Source organism: Pithys albifrons, chromosome 13 (genome assembly GCF_047495875.1).
Source record: "Pithys albifrons albifrons isolate INPA30051 chromosome 13, PitAlb_v1, whole genome shotgun sequence".
NCBI classification, from domain to species: Eukaryota; Metazoa; Chordata; class Aves; order Passeriformes; family Thamnophilidae; genus Pithys; species Pithys albifrons.
In genome coordinates, this window is record NC_092470.1 from 11,984,366 (window position 1) to 12,006,522 (window position 22,157).

General features: G+C 41.1%; 2 protein-coding genes across 4 annotated transcripts in view; one reads left to right on the top strand and one right to left on the bottom strand.

Annotated features, from left to right (window-relative positions):
• The first annotated feature begins 202 nt into the window (after nucleotides 1–202).
• On the top strand, nucleotides 203–19,863 carry TM6SF1 (transmembrane 6 superfamily member 1). Of its 3 annotated transcripts, none has more exons than XM_071568687.1 (10): nucleotides 203–366; nucleotides 2,318–2,421; nucleotides 2,938–3,035; nucleotides 3,989–4,092; nucleotides 4,936–5,018; nucleotides 6,422–6,543; nucleotides 9,274–9,378; nucleotides 11,345–11,437; nucleotides 12,229–12,348; nucleotides 17,996–19,863. In XM_071568687.1, the coding sequence occupies exons 1-10, from the start codon at nucleotides 275–277 to the stop codon at nucleotides 18,089–18,091; spliced, it is 1,017 nt and encodes a 338-aa protein (XP_071424788.1). In that variant the 5' UTR covers nucleotides 203–274; the 3' UTR covers nucleotides 18,092–19,863. The 3 variants fall into 3 exon arrangements, with proteins under 3 accessions (XP_071424788.1, XP_071424787.1, XP_071424789.1); XM_071568686.1 differs by having other exon boundaries at nucleotides 17,862–19,862; XM_071568688.1 differs by lacking the exon at nucleotides 2,318–2,421 and having other exon boundaries at nucleotides 287–366; nucleotides 17,862–19,863.
• The window catches only part of HDGFL3 (HDGF like 3), a 47,824-nt gene continuing 34,387 nt past the window's right edge, over nucleotides 8,721–22,157 (bottom strand). Inside the window, exon 6 of the mRNA XM_071568689.1 lies at nucleotides 8,721–20,780. Coding sequence (XP_071424790.1) covers nucleotides 20,775–20,780 — 6 coding nt within the window. The 3' untranslated portion in view covers nucleotides 8,721–20,774. The remainder of the gene's footprint in view (nucleotides 20,781–22,157) is intronic.

Genomic DNA, 22,157 nt, shown 5'->3' on the forward strand with positions numbered 1-22,157 from the left:
CTCCGGAGGAGCACCCGTCCCACGACGGCGGGGCAGGGGCGAGGGCAGCGGCCCAAGCCCCGAGGGCGGGGAGAGCCCCGCGGCGCTCCCGGCACGGCTCCGGTTTCCGAGGCGGATTTAACCTTTCCCGCGCGGGGCGGGGAGGCGGCCGCGGCGATGGGGCGGGCGGCGGGCAGGGGCCGGCGGGCGTGCGGGGCCGGGGCGAGGCGGTGCCTCGGGGCGGGTGCGGCGCTCGGCTGGGGCGCGCAGGGCGGCCGCGCCTCCCGCCGCGGCGATGAGCGCCTCGGCCGCCACCGGCGTGTTCGTGCTCTCGCTCACCGCCATCCCCGTCACCTACCTCTTCAACTGCCTGGCGGCCACCGGCAGGTGAGGGGGCGGTCCGGGGGGCGCCCTGCGGGTTCTCTGGGCGGCGCGGGGCTGAGCGGGACGGGGCGGGCGGCGGAGCGGGGCTGAGGGGCGGACGGCGCGGCGTTGCCCCCGCGTCCTGCCCGCGTCCTCTGGGATGCAGCAGGGGAGCGCAGCCTGGGTGCTGATTCCGGACCCTCCCGCTGCCCGTGCCCACCACCTGGAGCGCGTCCCCGACCTCGGGTCACCGCGGCGCGCCCCGGGCTGGCGGTGCCGCCGAGGGGACGGAGCGGCCCAGACGGTGCCGCCCGCGCTGGGACCGGGGGTAGCGGGCACCGGACGCAGCGGGCACCCCGGCCTCCGTTCGGCTCCCTGTCCGGGCATTCTCGAGCAAAATCCAGTTCTGTTTAAAAGCGAGTGGAAGAACTCGCCAGTCTCGGAGAGCTCCCGCAGGCGCCCTGCAGGCACCCCTGAGCCTGCGAGTTTTAACTAATAATGACCCTGTGCCCTGCTCTGCCGAAACACGCGATCCCAGGATAAACGGCAGGTCTAGAAAGGAAAAGTCTTTCCTGATGCAAAACTCACTTCACTTAAAGGTCTGTATGGTACTTGATTGTCCCGCAGCCTGGGTGTTTTGCAACTACTGCACAAACATTTGCTTCATGTTTTTAAGGCTTTGCTACATCTGTTCCTTCCTCATTTTCCTCCTTCTGGCTGATAACTAAATTTTTGGTTTTTCATTGCTAGAGTAATGTCGAATAACACATGCTGATTTACTTGATTCATTGCCAATATTTATTTCAAAATGATAGACTGCAGTAAAAAGTCACTGCAATATTAACAGCTGTAAGGGTATGAAGAAATTCATCACTGGGAAAACAGACTATCAGAAGATTCAAACTGTAAAATAAATCAACAAGCAAGTACTGCTCATCCTGACTCAGAAAGTATGTGTGTACATATTCTGAAATATTTGGTCTTGCAAATTTTTTGCAATAATTTCAGGTCAAGTTTTATTAAGGCTGAAATTGTCATAATATAATTTGTTTGTACACAATTTTTTTTTCTTGACACAGAGTGGTACTATGTATAAAATGATGTACCAGATATTTTTAGCTTATGTTTCTGTACTTTACCGAATTTTCCCCTCCATTTTTTTTCCTTACACAAGCACAAAAGTGAACACTGAGGACAGTCTTAGAGAACAAAATGTAATTTACACATTTAGAACTATAAAACAATTTTAAACTGATTTTCCTAGCTTGTGTTTGGAGACAAATTTGCTTTGTGTCAAAGATTTTTTTGTGCTTTCCACTGCCACCGCTCTACATGCGTTAACATTACAGCTCCATCTCCAGGGAAAAGATCTTTTGCACAGAGCCCACCTGCACTGATTACTGAACCCCTGCAAATGGTCCTGCCTGCTGGGGCCAGAGACCTCTGTAGCACTTCCAGCATTAAACCTCGATCCATCGTAGGTGCTCCACACTGCTACTCCTATTCCATGGGACTGATGTGTTTCATTTTTGAATATGTCATTTCCTGGCTAGATAATTTATTGCTGAGGTTAGACAAAATGGCCCCAATGATCCTTTTTGGCCTTGAAATCTCTGTGGGTTTGCTCTTCACCTCCCATTGGCCTTCTATTTTCCCATGATTTTTGTTTATTTTTGCAGATACCAGTATGAAAACTGATTTAAGTCTGACAAATCTAGACTCCTGGATAAGTTGTTTATGTAGCTATTTTAGTATTTTCCTTTTTTAACTGATTACATGTGAAAATAGAGGCACATAAATTCTGCGGAACTATAAAATGGTCTATGCAATGAACTTTAAAATCTGCCTTCTAAACTACTAAAAGTTACTTTAAGAGTATGTGTGCTTGAGGATAGCTGGTAAGAAAAGGTGAAGAAGCAAAAGTCTGTCTTTCTCTGTCTTTCTTTTAAACTTTTTTTTTTTAATACCATTGCAGTTCCTGGGTAATCGTTGCAGTTGGATTGCTGGTTCTGGTTCTTATTGCTTTGTTGGCTCGTGTTCTTGTCAAAAGAAAACCACCAAAAGACCCACTGTTTTATGGTACGTCCTGGTAGCGATGAAGCTGAATTTTCTGTCCCAAAGGAGTGATTTGCCCACATGCCAGCAAGGTCTGCTATGGGCTGCTGTGGCTCTTGCATTTGCCTTCTCACCTGCAAAAATGTCATTTCCCTCTCTGCCTCCTTTTTGTTGTCCTTTCTTCTTTCCAAGTGATGACTACAGTCAAGGCTGAATAATTCATGTGACCAAGAATAATTCATGTGATGAAGATTTTTGAAAGGCTACATAGTCCTTTCTGCAGCACCTGACTTTCCATGGAGAGTGTGCCTACAGCTCTACAGAACTTCATATTCAGAAAAGCTTCCTAAAACTGTGTTGACTAACCACTAATTAAAAATACTGAGCTTTGTGAGAAAGTCATATTGTGTGTTAAATATCTGTGACCTCAAAATATATGAATCTAGTTCAAAAGATCTCTGCCTGACTGAAATTAGACTGTGAAGCAACTGTGTGATTCCAAGTCCTTATTAATTTTTTCTGTCCTTTTTCTTATTACAGTTTATGCTGTATTTGCTTTTACCAGTGTAGTGAATCTAATAATTGGACTGGAACAGGATGGAATTATTGATGGATTCATGACTCATTACTTGAGAGAGGTAAATAATAGTTTGGCTTACAAATGTAAATAAAATCTTCACTATAAATAACTTGGTGTAGAATTTGTCACAGAAATGTAGCCACTTACACATTCAAAAGGGTCCTCTTAAATTTTGTCATTGACCTGCTTTGTTACTTTTATGGACAAAACCTTCACTGACTTGAAATCACTGATTCATTTGGGAAAAATAATGTACTTTTCAGACTCCAACATGATTTCACTTGTTAAAGTAACATTGTTCTGTATTAACTTCTGGGAAATGAATGGACTGCATATGTTTGCAGAAAGCCATCACCCAGGAGTGGAGTATGGCAGCACCTAAATGGGTTACCAAGAAGAAAACAAAATTGCTCCTTTATTTTTGCCTAATCACTTTACTAAAAGGAATTAAAGCGGAGTTAAAAAAAATGATGATACCAGATACTTAGTCAGCAGAATCTGTTGGCTGCTGAATATCAACATCCACCAAAAATAGCTCAGTAAGAGCTTGATCTGAAAGTCACTGAAGTCATTGAAAAGATTCCATGAACTTAAGCATGAAATGAGTTGGACCTTGCAAGGTTATACATTGTCATCCATATATTCTATACTGTTGTAGATCTCTAGGTTGCTAAGTATATCTCTATTTGTTCCATGCTAAATGTGTCTTTATTTTGTAGCTTTTATCACTAAAATATGGAGAAGTTCTATTTCCATAGAGTAGCAGAGTAATGCTGACAGTCACACATAGGAGTTTTCTCTCACATCTTGCCCCGTATTTTGCGACTCTAGAACTCATTTAATTATACTTGATCCTGCCTGAATCAAATCTGTGCTTGGAAATGTGCATTGTCAGTCAAAAACTCTAGCAATGGATTGAATGAACACCATTTACTTTTCTGAACTTGTTTCTTGCTGTTCTTGTTAGTCTTTCTCTAATCACTGTATCTCTTTAAAATACATGTTCCCCAGGGAGAGCCATATCTGAACACTGCGTATGGCCATGTGATCTGCTACTGGGATGGCTCTGCTCACTATCTGATGTACCTGTTGATGGTGGCAGCTATTGCATGGGAGTAAGTCATCTTGATTTGTGTGCTGTTTACTTTGCTCCCCTTCTCATACAACCTATTTTCTTTTCTAGCAGCGTTTAGATTTTTCTTTCAGGGCGGTTCTATGTCTTAGGTCAAAGCAATGCTGTTAAAATTTCATTACTTTGAGGGGTTGTACCCTCGCCAAGTTACCCTTTCTCTCAGCTGACTAAGCCCAGCAAAGGCATGGAGATGTCTTCACTCTGCAGCAGAGTAGCAGATCTGCATGCTTGGTGTTAATGACAAGCTTAAAGATGATGTGCATTAAAAGCATGTGTGAGAAAAACATTCTGTTTTTGAAATAACAAATTTATGATAGCAATAATGCATGGGTTAGCACAATGATGATCTCTCATCCATGTTAGAGAATGCCATGAAGTTTAAGAGAAAACTGTTATTTCTAGAAATTCTTATGTTTCTTGCAGTTGAATAAAGAATTTGAGAAAATATTCACTTCAGTTCCAGAGGCTAATGTACCTGCTGGTAATAGAAGCATTAACAGTATGAAATTAATTATTGATTCTTTTACAGTCTTGTACAACTTGTGATGTGCAAACTCATGCAGTCAGCCCTTAGAGAAGTGAAACATGACAGCAAATGAGTATGCCCAAAGCCTGTACTGTTCATGTGATAACCTTTAATCTTCTCCCACATGAATGCTGGATTTCTCCATATCACTCTCTCAGAGGCAAGAATCCACTCTTGACTTGTGGTACAGATTTTAAAACCTTTACTTACTAAAATACAACCATGGCAATGAGTATAATATTTGGGGTAGGATATTTTTAGAAGTGGTGCAATAATTACGCTGTTTTCTTTTTTAAACAGACAAAGCTATAGAACCATTGGTCTCTACTGGCTGGGTTCCATTATCATGAGCATCATTGTCTTTATGCCTGGAAATATTGTAGGTAAGGAAGTAATTTATATGACTAACTTTTTTCATGTGAAACATTTTCTAAATTCAGCATTAGGCTATCTATATTTTACTGCAGTCTTGGTTCATTTCTGTAATAATATGAAAGAGGAATTTTAGGAATATCAGTAGAGAGATGCAAGATATTTTGAAGTTTAAATATGAGGGAAGATGGAGACGAGGGAAGAGAAAAACCCTTTTAATTTACGTTGGTCTCAGGGTAAAAAAAATAGCATTGTATTTTGTTATATCTGTAAGGCTTTCATCTAAACTATGTTTAAATAATGAGACAATAAGTGTCTCTTAGTATAATAAAAATATAAATCTTATTTTGTGTAAGATTTTCAGTTTACTTGAAAGTCTGGATTTCCAGCAGCTCACAAGAGGCATCCAAATCAGCTTTAAAAGTAAATTCTGGAAGTTACTCTATTTTCAAACAAACTTTAACATTCCTAGATTTCTAAGGTAAATCAGTGCATAGTTGTGCTGCTAGAGGTGAGGACTGTAATAAAAATATTTACATCATTATTACTGACAGGTGATCCTTTAAGGGCGCAACCCTCCTCAGCAAGAGATTTCCTGTTTAGTTAAGCTTAAACTGATGCAAAGTTGACAAATGCTCAACTGAGGAAAATGTTGATGTGTCTGAATCCTGTACTCAGCTTTAGGAAAGCTCTCTCTGGCCCTGCTTTTTATGGCAGAGGAGGAATATTCAGGGTGCAGGTTGGAGCCAGCCCATTTCTCTTCTTTGTAGGTACACACACACCACAGAGAAAAGAGCAGATTCAGTGTGACAGAATTCTTTCCTCTTCCCTCTAAGGATGGCCAAGAAAGTTGCTCTCAGGAGCATTATTGCTGCCTTCTTTTCTGACACACAGAGAGAGCAGCCACTGTAAAAGACACAGATTTCCCTGATTCACCTGGGCTGAGGATGGCTCTCTGAGTGTTTTGTCCTCAGTACAGGCCTGCAGGAGAAACCAAGACCTTGGAAAACAAGTGCAATATCAGATCTTGCAAAATGGATACGCTTTTTTATTTCCATTTTTTAAAAGAAGGATGCCTCTATTTGAAGCAGGTTGCATTGAGAGATGTCAAAGCTGTCCCACCCTATGGGATTACCTAGTGCAGAGTGACAGGTGGTTTTCCATCTCCCCCCAGAATCCTTGATTTCTAAAAAGGCTTCCTGTCCAACAGGCTCTCCATTACCTGTGACTCTACCAGTAATGAGCATGTGACTTTCAACAAGACATGTGTGTTCCTTTAACAAACAGTGATTTCTAGTGTTTTGTGCTTACATTACTGTCGCTGCTTCAGATTTGATATTAAATAGGATATTTTTTAATTCTTCTGCAACGCAACTTACAACTTCTCATAAATCTCACAATAATTCTTTAACAGGCAAATATGGAACTAAAGTGTTTCCTGCTTTTTTCCTGAGTGTACCATATATCTGCCTCCCCATATGGGCTGGGTTCAGAATTTATAACCAACCTTCAGTGACTCATGACACTCCAGTCAAGGTAATTTTATTATATTTTAATGCTAGCTAATGCTGAAAGCTGAAATATGCTGTTTCTGGTGGGTTTCACAGGTCCCTCAGTGAGCATGGAATGTACTGTGGCTGTTATGACAAGTGCTGTCGGGCTGTGCAGACACTGTAAAAATCTCTATAGTGGAGGACTATTTCATTATGGTGGAATAGAGAAAAAGCAAAAGAATCTCATGTTTAAAGAACCCATTTGTAGGTGTAATTCTGTTTCTACCCTTTATTCAGTTTCTAACTGTTTTAGGTTTTTAGCTGATGAAAATACTGACCTACACCAGCTTCATAAAGCACCATGAGATCCTATAGAAACACCATAGAAAGTATTCTTCTGCTGATGACTTACAGACTTCATGCATTTAATAATTTTTGTATATGCTTTATGTGATATTAGATTTTACAGGTGAGATGTTGTACATAAATTGATAAGAAAATTATTTATACTTCTAATTAAAAGAAGTGTAAAAATGTTTACCTAAAACTCCCCAGACTCTTGCCTTTGAATTTACTAGTTGGGTTGTAATAAGATCAGCTTAGCAATCAAAAAAATGCATTAATAGTTCATGCACTGTATTATTAAAAAAAAAAACTCGCTGCAGTACAAAGCACAGAACAGATCATTAACCCTTGGTTGCTATAAGCAAGTTTATTGCCACAGCACTTTGTATCAGTTGTAAGCAATATAATCAATTAATATTTTTGCATCACAAGAGCTCCTGAGTCTCAGTCAGGTTCATCCTGTAGCTGGAAACATTGACAGAGCTGGAGGATGAGTTGCTATTCCATAGCCAGCAGCAGTCAGTGTGACAGGCAGAGCCCGTGGCACAGAGTCATGCAAGTGATGCACAGAGAGAGATGTACGAAAGAGAACATTCCTCATCCATCCATGATTTTTCAGTAGGAAAGGGAGGTACAGATGTTCATATCTCCTGAAGTTTGCAGAACCGCTACAGAATCACAACTTTAAGGGCAAATCCCTATGGAAGGCAAATTAGGGGAGTCTTCAGGTGCCAAACCTTCTGCTCTCCTGCACAGGTTTATAGGAAACCACATGTCCCATCCCAAAGCAATTTGAATTGATTTATTCAAAGGAGTCAGTAATTCTGGTCAGAAACACATTCTTTAGAGTCATCAGGGTAGAGAAGTGTAGGTAGAGGTAGTGATGGCAATTTTTGCTGTCTGTATCAATGACAACAACCTTTGCATGGACATGGGTGAGGCCTTCAGTTTGTTTTCCTTATACTAAGAACATCACAGAAATGGGCTATAGAAATGACATGATGAACTGCTCATTTGCTGAAATACAGCCACGTCTCCTGTGTTTATCAGGAGCTAAACTGCTTACCTAGGTTTCATATTTTAATTTGGTATATATTTCAGAGAAAGTTAGTGTTATGAAAGGGATGGCCTATGTGATTACAATAGCATTATTTTTGTTAGCCTAGAATTCAGATCTTGTAGTTTTTACTCAGGAAAGGTGCTTGCAAGATTGTTTCTCCTGTTTCAGTAACTTCATTGTGAATATCTTGATCCTGAGTGCTTTTAACTGTGCCCCTGCATCCTAATTATTGTTTTGCACTTTGGAGACATTTCCACAAGTGTATAACAGGAAGGAAATTGGGTTTTTCTTTGCTGCCTGCATGCCAACACACAGCCAATAAAAAGGAAGAGGAAATGAGTAACACATATACATGGGGAAGTTTTCCCTGTGAACTACAGAAAGGTACACTGATGTGTCTGTAACTTTGCCTGTGACTACACAGTGCAGAAAGTGCACCTCAAACTGTTTCCAAGGGGCTTGTAGGTTTTACCATGCAGGCAAAGGGATGACTTTGGTTCTTCCAGACCACCTTGTTAGATATCTATATGGCCTTTGCTACCATAGAGTGTGAGCCCCTCACATGAGGGGGATTCCTGTTGTGAGCTGAGGGAAGGAGGTGCAGATCAGAGCCAGACACAGCGAGAGGTGCTTCAGTGCCCGTCAGAGGAATCCACAGGATGAAGCGGTACAAGAATGAAAGGAAGGTTTTCCACATGCTCGATACACACACACACACACACACACACACACACACACATATTTCATTCTCTATTTCTGCATTACATATTGAGATACAGTATTTTGCTTACTGAACTCAGCAGAGGACTCACCCAGCCACAGAAAAGCTTTTATTTTATGCCAGTAATAGTCCATTAATTTCAATAGTGTTACAAGCTGTTGAAAACCAGCATTCGCTGTCAGTAATGAGATGGACCCAGACCTTTTACAAAGCATACCGGATTAAACTTCAAATGTTTGAGACAAACCTATGTTTCCAAGGCTTTTCTACATATGGACATTCAGGAAAATTAATTTATTCCAATTAACAAAAGACAAAATTTTGAAGACGTTAGTTATGCTGCTTTAAAGCCTTAGGTGTTACTTTGATTTAGGTTGCTTTGAAATGACACTAATCTGTATTGAAATGGCTTTAGTTGGATACATCCATTTCTACAGTTTATTCAGATTGATTTTCCTGCCTACATCCTGTAGAGTCTGAAGTCACCTTTTTAGCTGGGGAAATATTTCTGTCTCTGAAATCAGTGGATAGAAATGATGTTTCATGATGTTTCACCACTTTGCTCCCTTTGTAGTGACTGATCTGGAGTTAAACATACGTCACATGTGGAGCTGGGATGTACCTACTGAACATGTTCTGTGTTGCAGGTGGTTCAGGAAGTCCAGAAGAAAGGACTCTTAAGACGACCAGTAGATTTAATGTTAGCTGCATACCTCATCCTGGCAACGGGGTTTTGCATATTTAGGGGCATGGTAAGTTGAACATACTTTAATACTCTGGCCTCTAATTTTTCAGTCAAACTTCTGAATTTGAGTCTGTATGAAAAAGCATGTACATTGTGGTCAAGGGAAGTCCTGTAACATCTGGGGATCAATTAGGCCTCAGATATAAAAGGACAAATTATTTTGCTTCTCCATTTAGTGCTGTGTGAAGCATGTTCTTCTAAAGGAGGTACACAATCATGGCAGTAAATAGCATCCCAAATGCAAATCAACACGACCTAAAACTGTTTTCATTGGTCTGTTGTTACATTTACAGCCAAGAACATGGAGACAAACCAATTAAAGGAATTTTGTATTCAACAGAAATGCATATGTAAAATTATATAGGAAACCAAGTTAACTTACACTGCATGAGATAAAAATGTCCACCTAAAAGGAAAAAGAATTATTCAAATTACCTGGACAACACATGCTGTTTCTACTTACCAGTAGACAATTTTTAAAATGTTTGCTCTCTTTTAGTTGATTGAATTAAAATTTCTAATGGAAGGAAGCAGTACTGAAAATGCTTTCAAGAGATAAATCCAGTAGCAGGTAAATCTAGTCCCTTGTCAGCTCTAGTGCATTTTCTATCTTAAGCAGAATGAAACTTGTGTACCATTCAGTGAACAGAGCTTGAATGTTTAGGTGTCTTAGACAACGGCCTGCTGGCTTGATTTGTAGATTTGATCCTTTCTAGAACTCAAGTAAGAGGTGGTGATAAATACCCAAGCAACATTTTATCTACCTAACAGAGATTGTCCTTTTGTTGTTGGGCTGCTCACATTAGTCTGCCATCTCCTGCCGTTTCTCTGAAAAACTGCCTCTCAAACACACTTTTTTCTTCTACTTTATCACAGACTGCTTTATTTCTCATAGATCATGCTACTTCAGAGCACCACTGGTATAGGTTAAATCAGCTGTTTCACCTCTAATTTCACTGTGGGAAACATGGTCTAACTTGGTTCTGCAAACCCATTTAATTTCTCAGAATTTTTTTGTTGATTTTGAGCGTGTGGTCATTTCCTTATGTATTTCCTTCACCAAACAGGAACTGCTCTCTGGCCTTACTTATACATACAGAGACCAACTGAACATCTCTGTGTAAGCTGCAGGAACCATGATTTTGTGAAAAAGCTAATAAAACATAATCCAGTATAGTTCATTCAGACCTGCTTCTTGTATGCCCATGTTGGAAAAGAGCAGGAAGGAATAGCCAGTGTTTGTAAATCTGTGTATTTCCCCCTTAGAGTCAAAACTTACTCCTCATCCCTGTGGCTCAGGCACTGATGATGCCATAAACACACAGTGACAGCTGCTGACATGGATTGCTAACTCATTTCAGAATGGTGTTTTTTGTAGTAGTCTTAAGGGCTGCTATGAAAAGAAACTATTTTTACAACCGTGTCTTTCCATGTTTATTTGGAACTTGTTCTTTCTATGGGAATGTAAAATTCAATAATCTCTCCTTTGCTACTCCCTTAAAATGATTACTTCAACTAACACCTGTTTCATTGCATTGCTGTCCATTGCTACCTTGTCCCAGTGCAGCTCTTGTTGGATTACATTCATAGTTTACTATCCTAAAACTGGGTGCTTAACCTGATGTTTCCACACTTAAAGCAATTTTCCATTGGAAAGTTCATTTGCTGGGATCAAAGGCTGTTCATCAGAGCAAATCAATTGCAATTATACTTTTACAACAACACAGTCAAGTGACCAAATTCTCTTCCAGTCAAGACCTTCAGGGCAGGCTGCCAGCACCTCCTCGCAAACCCCAGAGCAGGAGCTGAGAGGGGCCGCATTTCACCTTTCCATTGGTGATCACAAGGATCACCTTTGCAAGCCTTCAGGGCAGCAGTGCTGCAGACTAGTGTATCTTTAGGGCTGGTAACAGGTGTCAGGGTGGCTGGATTTAGAACAAATTGTTCACAGGAAGTTGTAAAATTCTCCTCAGATTGCCCTGGACTGCCCTGCTGAGCTCTGCCGCCTGTACATTCAACTGCACGAGCCCTACATAAAAGACCCTGCTGCCTATCCCAAGCTTCAGGTAAAGCATTGACCGTGGAGCAGAGTGTGTTAAAGAGTGATTTGTAAACTGGTGCAAAGGAGAAGCCATAGGTTTCACAGATGAAGTAATGTTCATGGCAAGCTACAGCATTTCCTATTTTCCAGTACAGCCATTACAGGGTCCCAACTCCTCATTGTGATAAACTTAGATTCAAATTGGTTACTTAGAGTAACACATCCTGATTACTCAGGGTTCTGAACACTTTATACAAAGAGCATTGAAGATAAGGGAATATGGTTCTTCAGTTATGTAGTATTTGAAGTTGCCATTCTTTCCCAAGCCTGGCTGCTGCATGGAGACAGGGCCTCAGGTGGTCAGAGGATGCAGAGGTGAGGCAAGGGGAAACCAAGTACCTCTGCTGGGCCGGTTCTTTCTGGGAAAGGGGTGGTGTGGGTGTATCTCCTACCTCCCAACTGAGAGCGCAATAGAGCCTGAAAAATGGACACCCATGTTGTCTTGGACAGGGAGTTAGGTCAAGCCATTGTTATTGGCAGAGTCTCAAGATGACAAGGGGTAGGAAAATGTGCTGAAACAAAACAAATATGGATGGGGCAAGGAGACAACATCCATCAATATTAGGGGGAGGCCTTAGGGTAGCTGGATCCAATTAATAGTATCCAGGTGTGAAATTCTTTTTCAAAGAAGCTGGAGCTGCAAAAAGGCCTGGGAATCGTTGCTGCCAGGAGTGTAGTTTGAGTAGTCATCTGGCTGATTTTTATATGCATCTCCCTCACAGTGCAAAGCAACTACTATTTCTATTTACAATGCAGATGCTGGCATACATGTTCTACTCAGTGCCATACTACGTGATTGCTCTGTATGGCCTTCTGGTGCCTGGCTGTTCCTGGATGCCCGATATAACCCTCATACATGCCGGAGGACTAGCTCAGGTATTTCTTTGCAAAATGTTCTCTTTTGAATTACAAGTTACTAAGTAGAGACCTATGAATAAATAAAGGGTCCAGGACTTGATCTTCCCATGCAGGTTTTATGCTGATGTAACTCAGATCACCTTTTGTATCTGTTAAAACAGCTTAATTTAAGGGAGTGGAGAATCAAATTTGTTATGTGTCTCTAACGACCACGTTCTTGCTTTAGCAGATTTCTCTCCTTCTGCACAACGTTTTTATTGTGCTCATTTTAATCTTTTTATGCTCCATACACTCTTTAGCTGAGACAATGAAGGAAGCCTGTCTCAAAAGCTGTGACAGTCAACCATGAAAAAAACCCCAAACACAACAAAGCAGCACAATATATTGTTTCTATAACATTTGTTGGCCAACCAGGTAGTTGAAAAATATAAATGGAAAATAGTGCCTACAAATTGCACAAAATGTACACTATCAGTTGATGATGTTGGTCTAACACTGGGGAACTCCTGGGCCACAAACCACAGTAGCCCCCAGATGTGCTTGTGTTGCCAAAGGCAGATCAATGATCACACTTCCTTAACTCATTCCCTTCTGATTCTCTTAAATAAACAACAGTGGTTAATTACTAGATAGTGCTGATACTTATGAGAAGATTGACCAAAACAAAGCAATTCAACAGGAACTGGTAAATGACTTCTGGTGACATACAGATGACCATTAAACAGTTGAGACACAAAGACAATTGATTGGTACTGTACCTAGGAAATGAAATGTGCTTTGAGCATCCAGGCAATGCAGAAAATATGCACATAATCCTACCACAATAGTGACAGGGACACAGCAATAAGTGTAGTTCAAGTACCACTGTTACACAAAGACAGACCAACACTTTGTTTCTCAGGCCTGAGATAACAGTCATAAATACAAACTAAATCCACTCTAACTGCCCACTAAGGATGACAGAGTGACATTTTCTGTTTGTGACCAATTACCACACAGACTAGGATCCTTTTTTCCCTCTAAACAGTTAATAGAGGATCTTGAATTATCAAGTGGTATCAAAACAGAATCTGCAAACATTAATGAGGTTTAGATGCTCAAAACATATCATAAATATTATACAACTGTGTTTAGCCTAAACCTAATCTAAAAAAAAAAAAGGGCACAAACTAGCTAAAGGAGACAAGGCAGTATCAGAAACTTTTCTTTACTGACAGATTACTCAGGTTTCATAAATTCTCCAGACAACCAGGAAACAAACTACCCCTTCAAAGATTTTTTTTAGCATAAGGAAAAGTAAACCAGAAGTCAGAGTGCAGTGACTATCATAACCTTGCAAAATTGCCAGAAAGCTCAGCCTCCCAGCCTGTAGGGGATTTTTTTTAATGTTTCCTGTAACAAACACTTTTTTTTTAAATGGTGCTTTATACCTTTTAGACACTTGATGTAACATTTTGTTGTTGAAGTCTAAAACCCCTCTGTTGTTGTTCTCTGTGGTTTGGCCCCAGGATGTCAATTTACACATTAGATTAACACTCAGAATTTCCCATTTTGTTCTTTAAAGCTTGCCCTGGCACCAGCAAAAACTGTGGGCTGACAAAAACTGATTAAGAGAGCTGTATGTTGCTGTGCACTCCCCATATTTTATCTTGCTTTAAAAAACATTTTGTGATGTTTGGGAGGGAACTTTTTTGGTAGTTTTTACTTTAATGCACCTCAGGATGAACTTCAGTCATCCCCCAACTGAACATGATTAACTGTTTTGACTTGGTGAACTGTGAGCAACCTGGGATGTAAAATGCAGATGACAATGAATTGAGGACTCCTTTTATATTATTTCTGGGGTTTGCTGTTTTGAGGCACAAAACACATTTCCAGGTTTGTCTGCTGTCTTCTCAAGTTGAAACACTGTAATTTATAATTAAAACACACATAGTTACTGAAACACATTTTGCTTCCTGTTATGCACAGAGGTCCAACAAAGGTCCACCTTTTGGTGGAAGCAGTGGGCACTGCTCCCTGGGAATGAACACTGCTCCTACAGATGGGGAACGTGGAGATTTTAATTAGTTTTATTTCTGTAATTTTGATGTACTTTTTACAAAAACAAGTCACAAAATACCATGTGATGCATCTAAACTAAGAACCTCCAGAAGTGCCTACTAGCCTTTCACACACAGAGACATATTTATTGTTTTTCAGAATTACATATAACTCTCAACTTGAATTACTGTTACTAACATTTAGACTCCAAAACCAGTTATGACCCAATAATTATTAGTTTCTGAAGCCCCAAAAGGAGCTCTTTAAATTTCACATGAGTAAAGTACCAGGAGCTCTGATTACACAAAAGGGTTGGAACAGCCTCTGAACTTGATGAAATTGGTATTTCCATAGGTAAGTGAGCCACATAAGAAGGGATGAAGAGCCACAGCCTTGCTATCCAAAACCATTCCATCTCATCAACTCTTGGTAGCCCATTTCTACTTTCTCAAATTTAGAAAGTTTTCCTCTACTGCCTCTCTTAGTAGTTTACTTAACCCTGCAGTTTTTGGTGGCTGGTTTTTGCAGTGTCTCTTGTCTATAAGGGACCCTAAACCCAAGGAATATATTTTTCTAGGTTACTCTCTCCCAGCTCTGATGGCTTTCCTTAGGCTCAGGAGAGCTGGTTCAAACCTTTCCAAAGTTACAGTCTTTGCCTGATTTTAGTCAATCTTAAAGAGAAGGCACAGAGTGAAGGAGGACTCCTAAACTGTTTCCAGGTCCTTCTCTATCCCCAGCTGGAGGGCTTTATTGACTGCAGGGTAAGAAATATTTCAAGTACTGCAACAAGGCAAAAAATACTGTAAAAAAAAAACAAATCCAAGCTACATTATATGGACAAGAAGCTTACTGAGCAGCAGGCATAGAGGAATTGCAGCTGTCAGGCTGGGCAGTGCCACACCAGCACCAGGCAGCTGCCACACTGCAAAGGTGCCATCAGCAGGTTGGCTGAGGCGCTGAGGGCAACAAAGGCTGTAGGTTACACGTGTCAGGCTGCCCTAGGAGGTTACCTGCACCACCTCATTTGGTTGATTCCTCAAGCCAAGGTTTAGGAATTGGTTTGAGTCTCCGAATTGTCCACTTGAAGAGGGTTCAATAACAGAAAGCACCAAGGAATGGCTTATTCGCTGGGGTAACACAGCAGAGAGGTAATGCAACAGACTTTTGGTTGCTCTCACTCAGCACAGCCCCAGCCTGCTGCACACAGGCCCAGAGCTCTGCAGGCACTCACAGCTCTTGTCTTACTGCTCCAAAGTGCGGATTTGGTGCAAGTCTGCCTGGTGCTTGAAGGAAGAGCAGGACTGGGCTACTGGTGAGTGAGAGATCTGCTTTTAAGACACATCTCCTGCCCCAAGGGGGGGAAAAAAGAGGGGAATAGAAAACAAAGGTAGCAGCAGAGAACAGTCATGAAAGTGAAGCACAAAAGATTGAAGACATAAAACAATTTCCACAGAGGGAAATCAAATAAATTAATTAAAAAAGTGACTTTAACAGACATAAATATCCTCTCTGGTAATGAAAGGAAGCAGCAGTGTGTTCCATTGAAAAACAAGTCTAATAAACAATATCTTCATTATATATATTGCATCACTGGCTAGTAAAAATCTTTGTGGGCTACAGACAGGACCACATGTTGCTGCTTTTTGGTTTTACAAAGCTCAAAGCTCACTAATGTGCCACTGTTCTTGTAAGAGACAAGACCACACAATAAGGCTTAGATACTCAAAGGCATCTTGGAGTCTTTGAGAGTTCTGGGTCTCTCAGAAGCATCCCCTTACAGTTCTTTCTGACAAGGTTTATAATGAATTATTAGGAATTTACTATCAACTTCCTATGATGCATGGCTGGCCACTCTCAGGGACAGGCAGGCCTCACAATCCTCCACAGAGAGCAGATAGTTTAGTGTCTTATTCACCCAGAAGAGACTCTAAAATGCTTCCACGAGGGTCTTAATGTCCAGGCAAGCACCAAACAGACCATACCTGCTGCAGCCTGGTGGTGGCTGGTTACCTGCCTGGGAACGTGCTGCCTCAGGCAACAAGAGGGCTTTGGTGCTGAGCATTAGTGCTCTGGCTGCCTGGGCTGAGAGAGATCCCCAGGCCAGGGGAGGTAGCAGGGACCTCAGCAAGCCCACCCAGAAAACAAAGGCAGGTCTTGCCTGAGACAGGTGAGAACAAACAGGCTGCAAGAGACAAACTGAATTAGGAGGCCAGTATAAAAAAACTGCTGACAGTGTGCCCCTGAGCACCTGTTGGCTGTGTAACAGCTATTTGCAGAAAAATGCTAAGAGGCACTCTGCTGAAGCGTGTTTGTATTTGATTTCCTTGATTATTTCATTTCCTGGCTCAGGTTTGCTTGATGAGCTCTCCCCATTCAGTGGAGGTGGTTGGAAGCACCTGAAAACCAATTTCATTTAGTTTTGCTGGATGGTCTCAGCATAACCTTTCGCTGGGGTGGTGTATTGAAACACCTGCACTGTATTTCCCTTTCTGCCTTGCTGTGACCAGAACTGTCATGACTTCAAAATGACTCTTGCTGAAGCCAGAACAGAGGAAGTGATTTAGCCATAGTGTACTCCTCTGTGTTCCTAAAATTCTGGTGTGTCAGTGTTTTGCTTATGATCAAATTGATATTTATCTTCTCAGATCTCCTCCACTGCTAACTAACTAAATAATAATTTTAAAAATTGGACACCTAATAGTTAATGTGAATGAGCTGTGGCTTGAAATAGCAGGTAACAAACAGATGGAAACAAAAGACAGTGACTATCCTGACACTTCTATCTTTAAATGTTTGTTTATGCTAAAAATATGCTTCAGGCTAGCAAGCTTGTCTGTGCCTATAACCTTCACTGCATGCTCAACCTATACTTCAGAACCACCCCAGCCCAAAGGCCAAATACTGCAGAAATTTTCTCAAATCATCAGGAGTTCTGGGATCAGAATCTCGAACACTCTGGATTTAAGAATAAAAAAACAAACCCAAATTCAAACCAGAACTAACAGAGCTTCCAAGATTTTACTTTCTAACTTCATCCAGACTGAGTGTCTGTCTGCTCCCACTGAAGCCTAATGCAACACTCCCAGGCAGGTGGGTGTGAGTCCCACCCCTGTCTGGGAGCACAGGGCTCTGCAGGGATGCCACTGCAGTGGCCAGTTGCCTGGGGAAGGACTGTGGACCCTCTTGCACTAAGTATGACCCAGAACCCAAAGGTGCAATCCTATACCTGACTTGTCAGTGCCACAATGTGCATAAAACAAACTTCCTCCCATGCCATTAATGGTTCCAGTTATGCCTCTTATACCAAGATATTAATGGTTTTACTTTAGACAGTATTTTTATACCACTGTGCAAATGGATGACAGATAATTCTGGAATAAAAGGGCTGGCTTGGAAAATGTCACTGGAGATGCAGCCTTGCATGCAGATTATGCCATCTTTCCAAAATATACATCAACTTTACCTTTTTTAATATATACACACCACAGGCTCAATTTTCCCATATTGGTGCTTCTCTTCATGCTCGAACTCCTTACATCTACAGAGTCCCTGAAGAAGCAAAAGAGTTTTTCCTGATATTGAACATAATGTATGGGATTCTTCCTCAGCTGTTTGCTTACAGGTGTGTCAACAAGCCAGAGTTTTTCATGAAACCAAAACAAGAAGAAAAAACAGAATAACAACTGTTTTCAGCTCCTCTCCTTGGCTATGTATATAACTGGGTTGGGATGTAACTGAACTGCTCAAATGGAACCCAAATGAAGCATGTAAGATGTGTAAAATTGCACAACTGTGTAAAGTTGCACGGTCTGTTTTGTTTATCCTCCTCAAAAAGGGAAAATAAAGACAACTGCCTTTAGCACCATTTCTCAACATTGTGACTTTGCGTGGCAGTGGATTGCCAGTTCCCACAGCTATTTTTAAGTAAGCTGCTCTGACAGTTTTAGAAATACTGCATGAAGTTAAATAATAATAATGATGTCAGTGTTTAGCCTCCGCACGCAGCAGAACAGCAGTGCCAGCAGTCCCTGCACAGCTACTGCGGAACATGAAGGTCAGCACTGTGAAGCGTGAAAAATTAACATACATAACTCTGTCACATGCACATGTTTTATTTGTCAAAAAGTATGTCTTGTGGGTCAGTCTTGTTAAAAATCCCAAGAAATCTTTAAGAAGCAATCAACTCTTATAGTAAGACTCCATATATGATAAGCAAATCATATAGTTTTGTTAATTCTCTTAAGGATTCACCTCTGCAAGGACTGCTCGTCTGCCTGAAGCTGAGCAGGTGCTCAGCAGCACCTGTGGGTTCAGGGCTGTGAACCCCTGGGCTCACACACGATGTGCATTTTCAGAGAGGAGGGGTTTTGGCTGTGCTCTCTGCAGCTACTTGTGCTACTGCTGTTGGGTAATAAACAAGCAGCAGCAAACACAGCAGCCTTGGCAAATTTGGGCAGCTTATGTTTCTGTTTGCAATTATGGGCTATTTCTATGCCTTCTATGTGTATTTATATTAAAAGCAGTACACCTAGTGCCTTTCTCATGTTTGAAATCAGCTGATACATTTTAACTGGAAACGCTTTATTTTGGGATGTTGACTTCTGGGTGTTTTGATTGAAAGAATTTTTAGTTTTCTGCTTAAAACTAATAAGTAACAAGAAAGCATCAGTTCATGTGCCTTTGTGTAGACCCTCTGCACGAGGGACCTTCAGAGCACTGGGAAATCCAGGCTGCGACGGTCTCCTGCTGAAGGCTGTGGTGCGATTCCCAGCAGCACTCAGAGGGGAGAGGCCCCAGGTTTTACACCTCCAGCCAAAAGGGCAGGTCCAAAACAACCACAGCACATCTCAGGCAATGCTTGTAGGCACCCAGCATCCCTGGTGCAAGCTCCTTCCATGAACAGTACACTTGGGGATAGCTCCATCCCAGTGCATCCTCCCAGGGAAACAAACCCAGAGCTGTCACAGGACCTGCTGGCTCACGAACAGGTATTGGAGCCTCCGATGTTACTTCTGATGTTTTTAAAGAAACTTTGAATACATTCAAGGTGAATTTAATGACCTCCCATTATCCAGAAAAGGCAAAGTACAGAAAAAATAAAGATCTCACCTGCACTTGTATCTATTATGGTCAACTCATGTTAACAGAATGTTTTGCTTTAATACTTGACTTACATTAATACCTCACATTATTACACGTATGAAGCCAAATATGACGCTAACTTAGTTGCTTACAACCTCAAACCTTACTCCCAATACACATTCCAATAAATTTATTCTGTAAAAACAATACATTTTTTTGTTTCCTTTTTGTTTTGTGTTTTTGTTGTTTTTTTCTTGTGTGGTTTTTTTTTTTTTTTAGTTTTTTACAGTAAACTCATCAACTACAAACCTTGAATACGCAAAAGATGTTCCAAGGACAAGCATAACAAGGATTGATAAAACCAGACTAAATATGTTTTCACAATAAAAGCTGGCATAAAAATAAATAAAAATCTCTATTATCACAATAGCAACAATAATGTACACAGAGTAATGGATTGGAATGCTTACTTACTAGTCTAGTTCTATTTCCAAAAGGAAAAAAAAAGCCAGAATGACAGTATCCTTTTTTAAGCCTTTCATTATTTTAAATTGATGTTTTGTTTTGGTTTCCCATAGGGTTCTATATCACAGTAAGCTTAAAATTGGAAAGCATCCAAATGAATGATTTCAAATTGTGTTGGCATTAGAAAAAATCCTTGTATTAATCTAAAGAAACACAAAAAGACTTTCACTAACTCCACATATAGGAACTAAGTCAGATAGTGTACATTACATCATGGTTTGGAGAAGTATTAAGAGTATAACTACCTAGGTACTTCTAATAAGGAAAGGTATTTTATTACATTATTGAACTTGGTGGTGATCTCAACTGAAGAAGAATTTTTCTTTTATGTTGTAAACTGATAAAAAATCAAGAAAATGGATATAGGGAAATTTAAAATTATGTTTATATGTGGAAGATATTGTAGCATTGTATGGAGGGGACTCATTTCTAAGATTTAGTTGTGTTTAAAAAACACTGATTTAGAATGGTATCATTTGGAGTTACACCTTTTCTGTCTAGAAAAGGAATCTAAAACATGTTCAAGTATGCGTTATCTTCATAAACCTCAGCCACTGGTAAAGGGCAACTTCATGCAACCAAATAATACGAAAATCAAAAAGTAACCCTTAGAAAAAAGGGTAAAAATGTCATTTCTGCAAACACAACAGATAGGAATGTGAATAATGTGCATACAAACTGGGATGCTGTTGATGGTACTAATGAACAGATGTGGTGACTCATATCAAATCCAAGACAACCAAACATGTAACCTTCTTGTGTTTTCCCTTAATATTCAGCAGTCATTATGTTGGTTAAGTCTGAAAGAGAGAGAGAAAAAAAAATTACATTTAATGTAAGAAATAACATGCTGCAACAAACTTGATACAATTAACATCTTATTCCCACACTTCACAGTCACAGGTACAAGTAAACATCTGGTCTGTTCAAACAAATTTTTTTCTAGTGAAAATGGCTTATGTTACATCAACTGAATATACCATTACAAAATATTAAAGAACGCAGTTTAAAAGTAAACATTTAGGGCTTTACTCAAATAAGCAGCTCCAGTGATATATGGGGGTGGGTTTTTGTTTCCCCAATGACTCCATTATGAATCTTGTAGCACGCTTCAGGCACAACCAAAATTTGCATTTTTCCACTGCACTAAATCACTGATGGGCTTCTTGCAGCAGCTCAGGCACTGCTGCATTGCTGGATGCCCAGCCACAAGAACACCCAAACACTTAGCAAGCATGAGGAAAGATGAATGGGATCAGCTAAGGGATCCCTGATATTAATGGGATCAGGATCTGAATGTCCTTGTGTGATCACATCAAGTACCCCCAAGTCTTGGTTTCCTCACATTGAACAGAGAAGGCAAAGCTCACCTCCTGGCACTGTGATGCACTACTTTACCCAGTAACATGACACCATGCAGTGTGCCATGACTGCCCAGCCCTGGCCAAGGCATCCCTTCTCCTTTGTAAAGAATTCAGAGCGTGAATGCTTGTCCACCCACACCCTGACACACAGAAAGAAACACCACACACAAGCAGCATGAAGAGACTGTTATGTATTTGGTGTGATCATCCAAGATAAAAATCACTATCCAGGAGTAAGTGTGTGTGTGTGGGTACCCGTTAAATCCACTGGGGATGATGGAATTTTCATTTTGCACAGGATCCCAAGGAGGATATGAAAAGAAGGCATTTTAACATCCCTGCACTAAGTGCTTGTTGCCTAAACTCTCTCCTGCTCTGGCCCATAATACCTGCTGTGTGTGATGCCACAGTGACAGCAGACTTGCCTACCTTGCTTCTCTGGCTTAAGAGGACAAGAACATTGGCACTCTGGGATCCTGATCTGGTTGTTGCACCTCTGAGCTATGGCTGTGTTGGTCAGTCCAGTCCTTCCCTCCTACGATAAGTACTTTGCAAACAGTAAAGTAATGGAAACCTGCCTTTTCCATGTGGGAGGTCCTGGTACATCCTGACTTATGACACATGATCAGGGGTAATTATAAAACGCTCAGGCATGCAGTGATGACTTAGAGGAACTGCCTGAGCCCTGCCTCCCCCAAAAGGTGTAACCCTGTGCTGCTCATCCAGCACACTGCACTTCACTGACCTCTCTCCTGTAAGTCAATGGGACCATGAGATCATACTTACAGATGCTTTGGAGATGTGGCTTGGAGG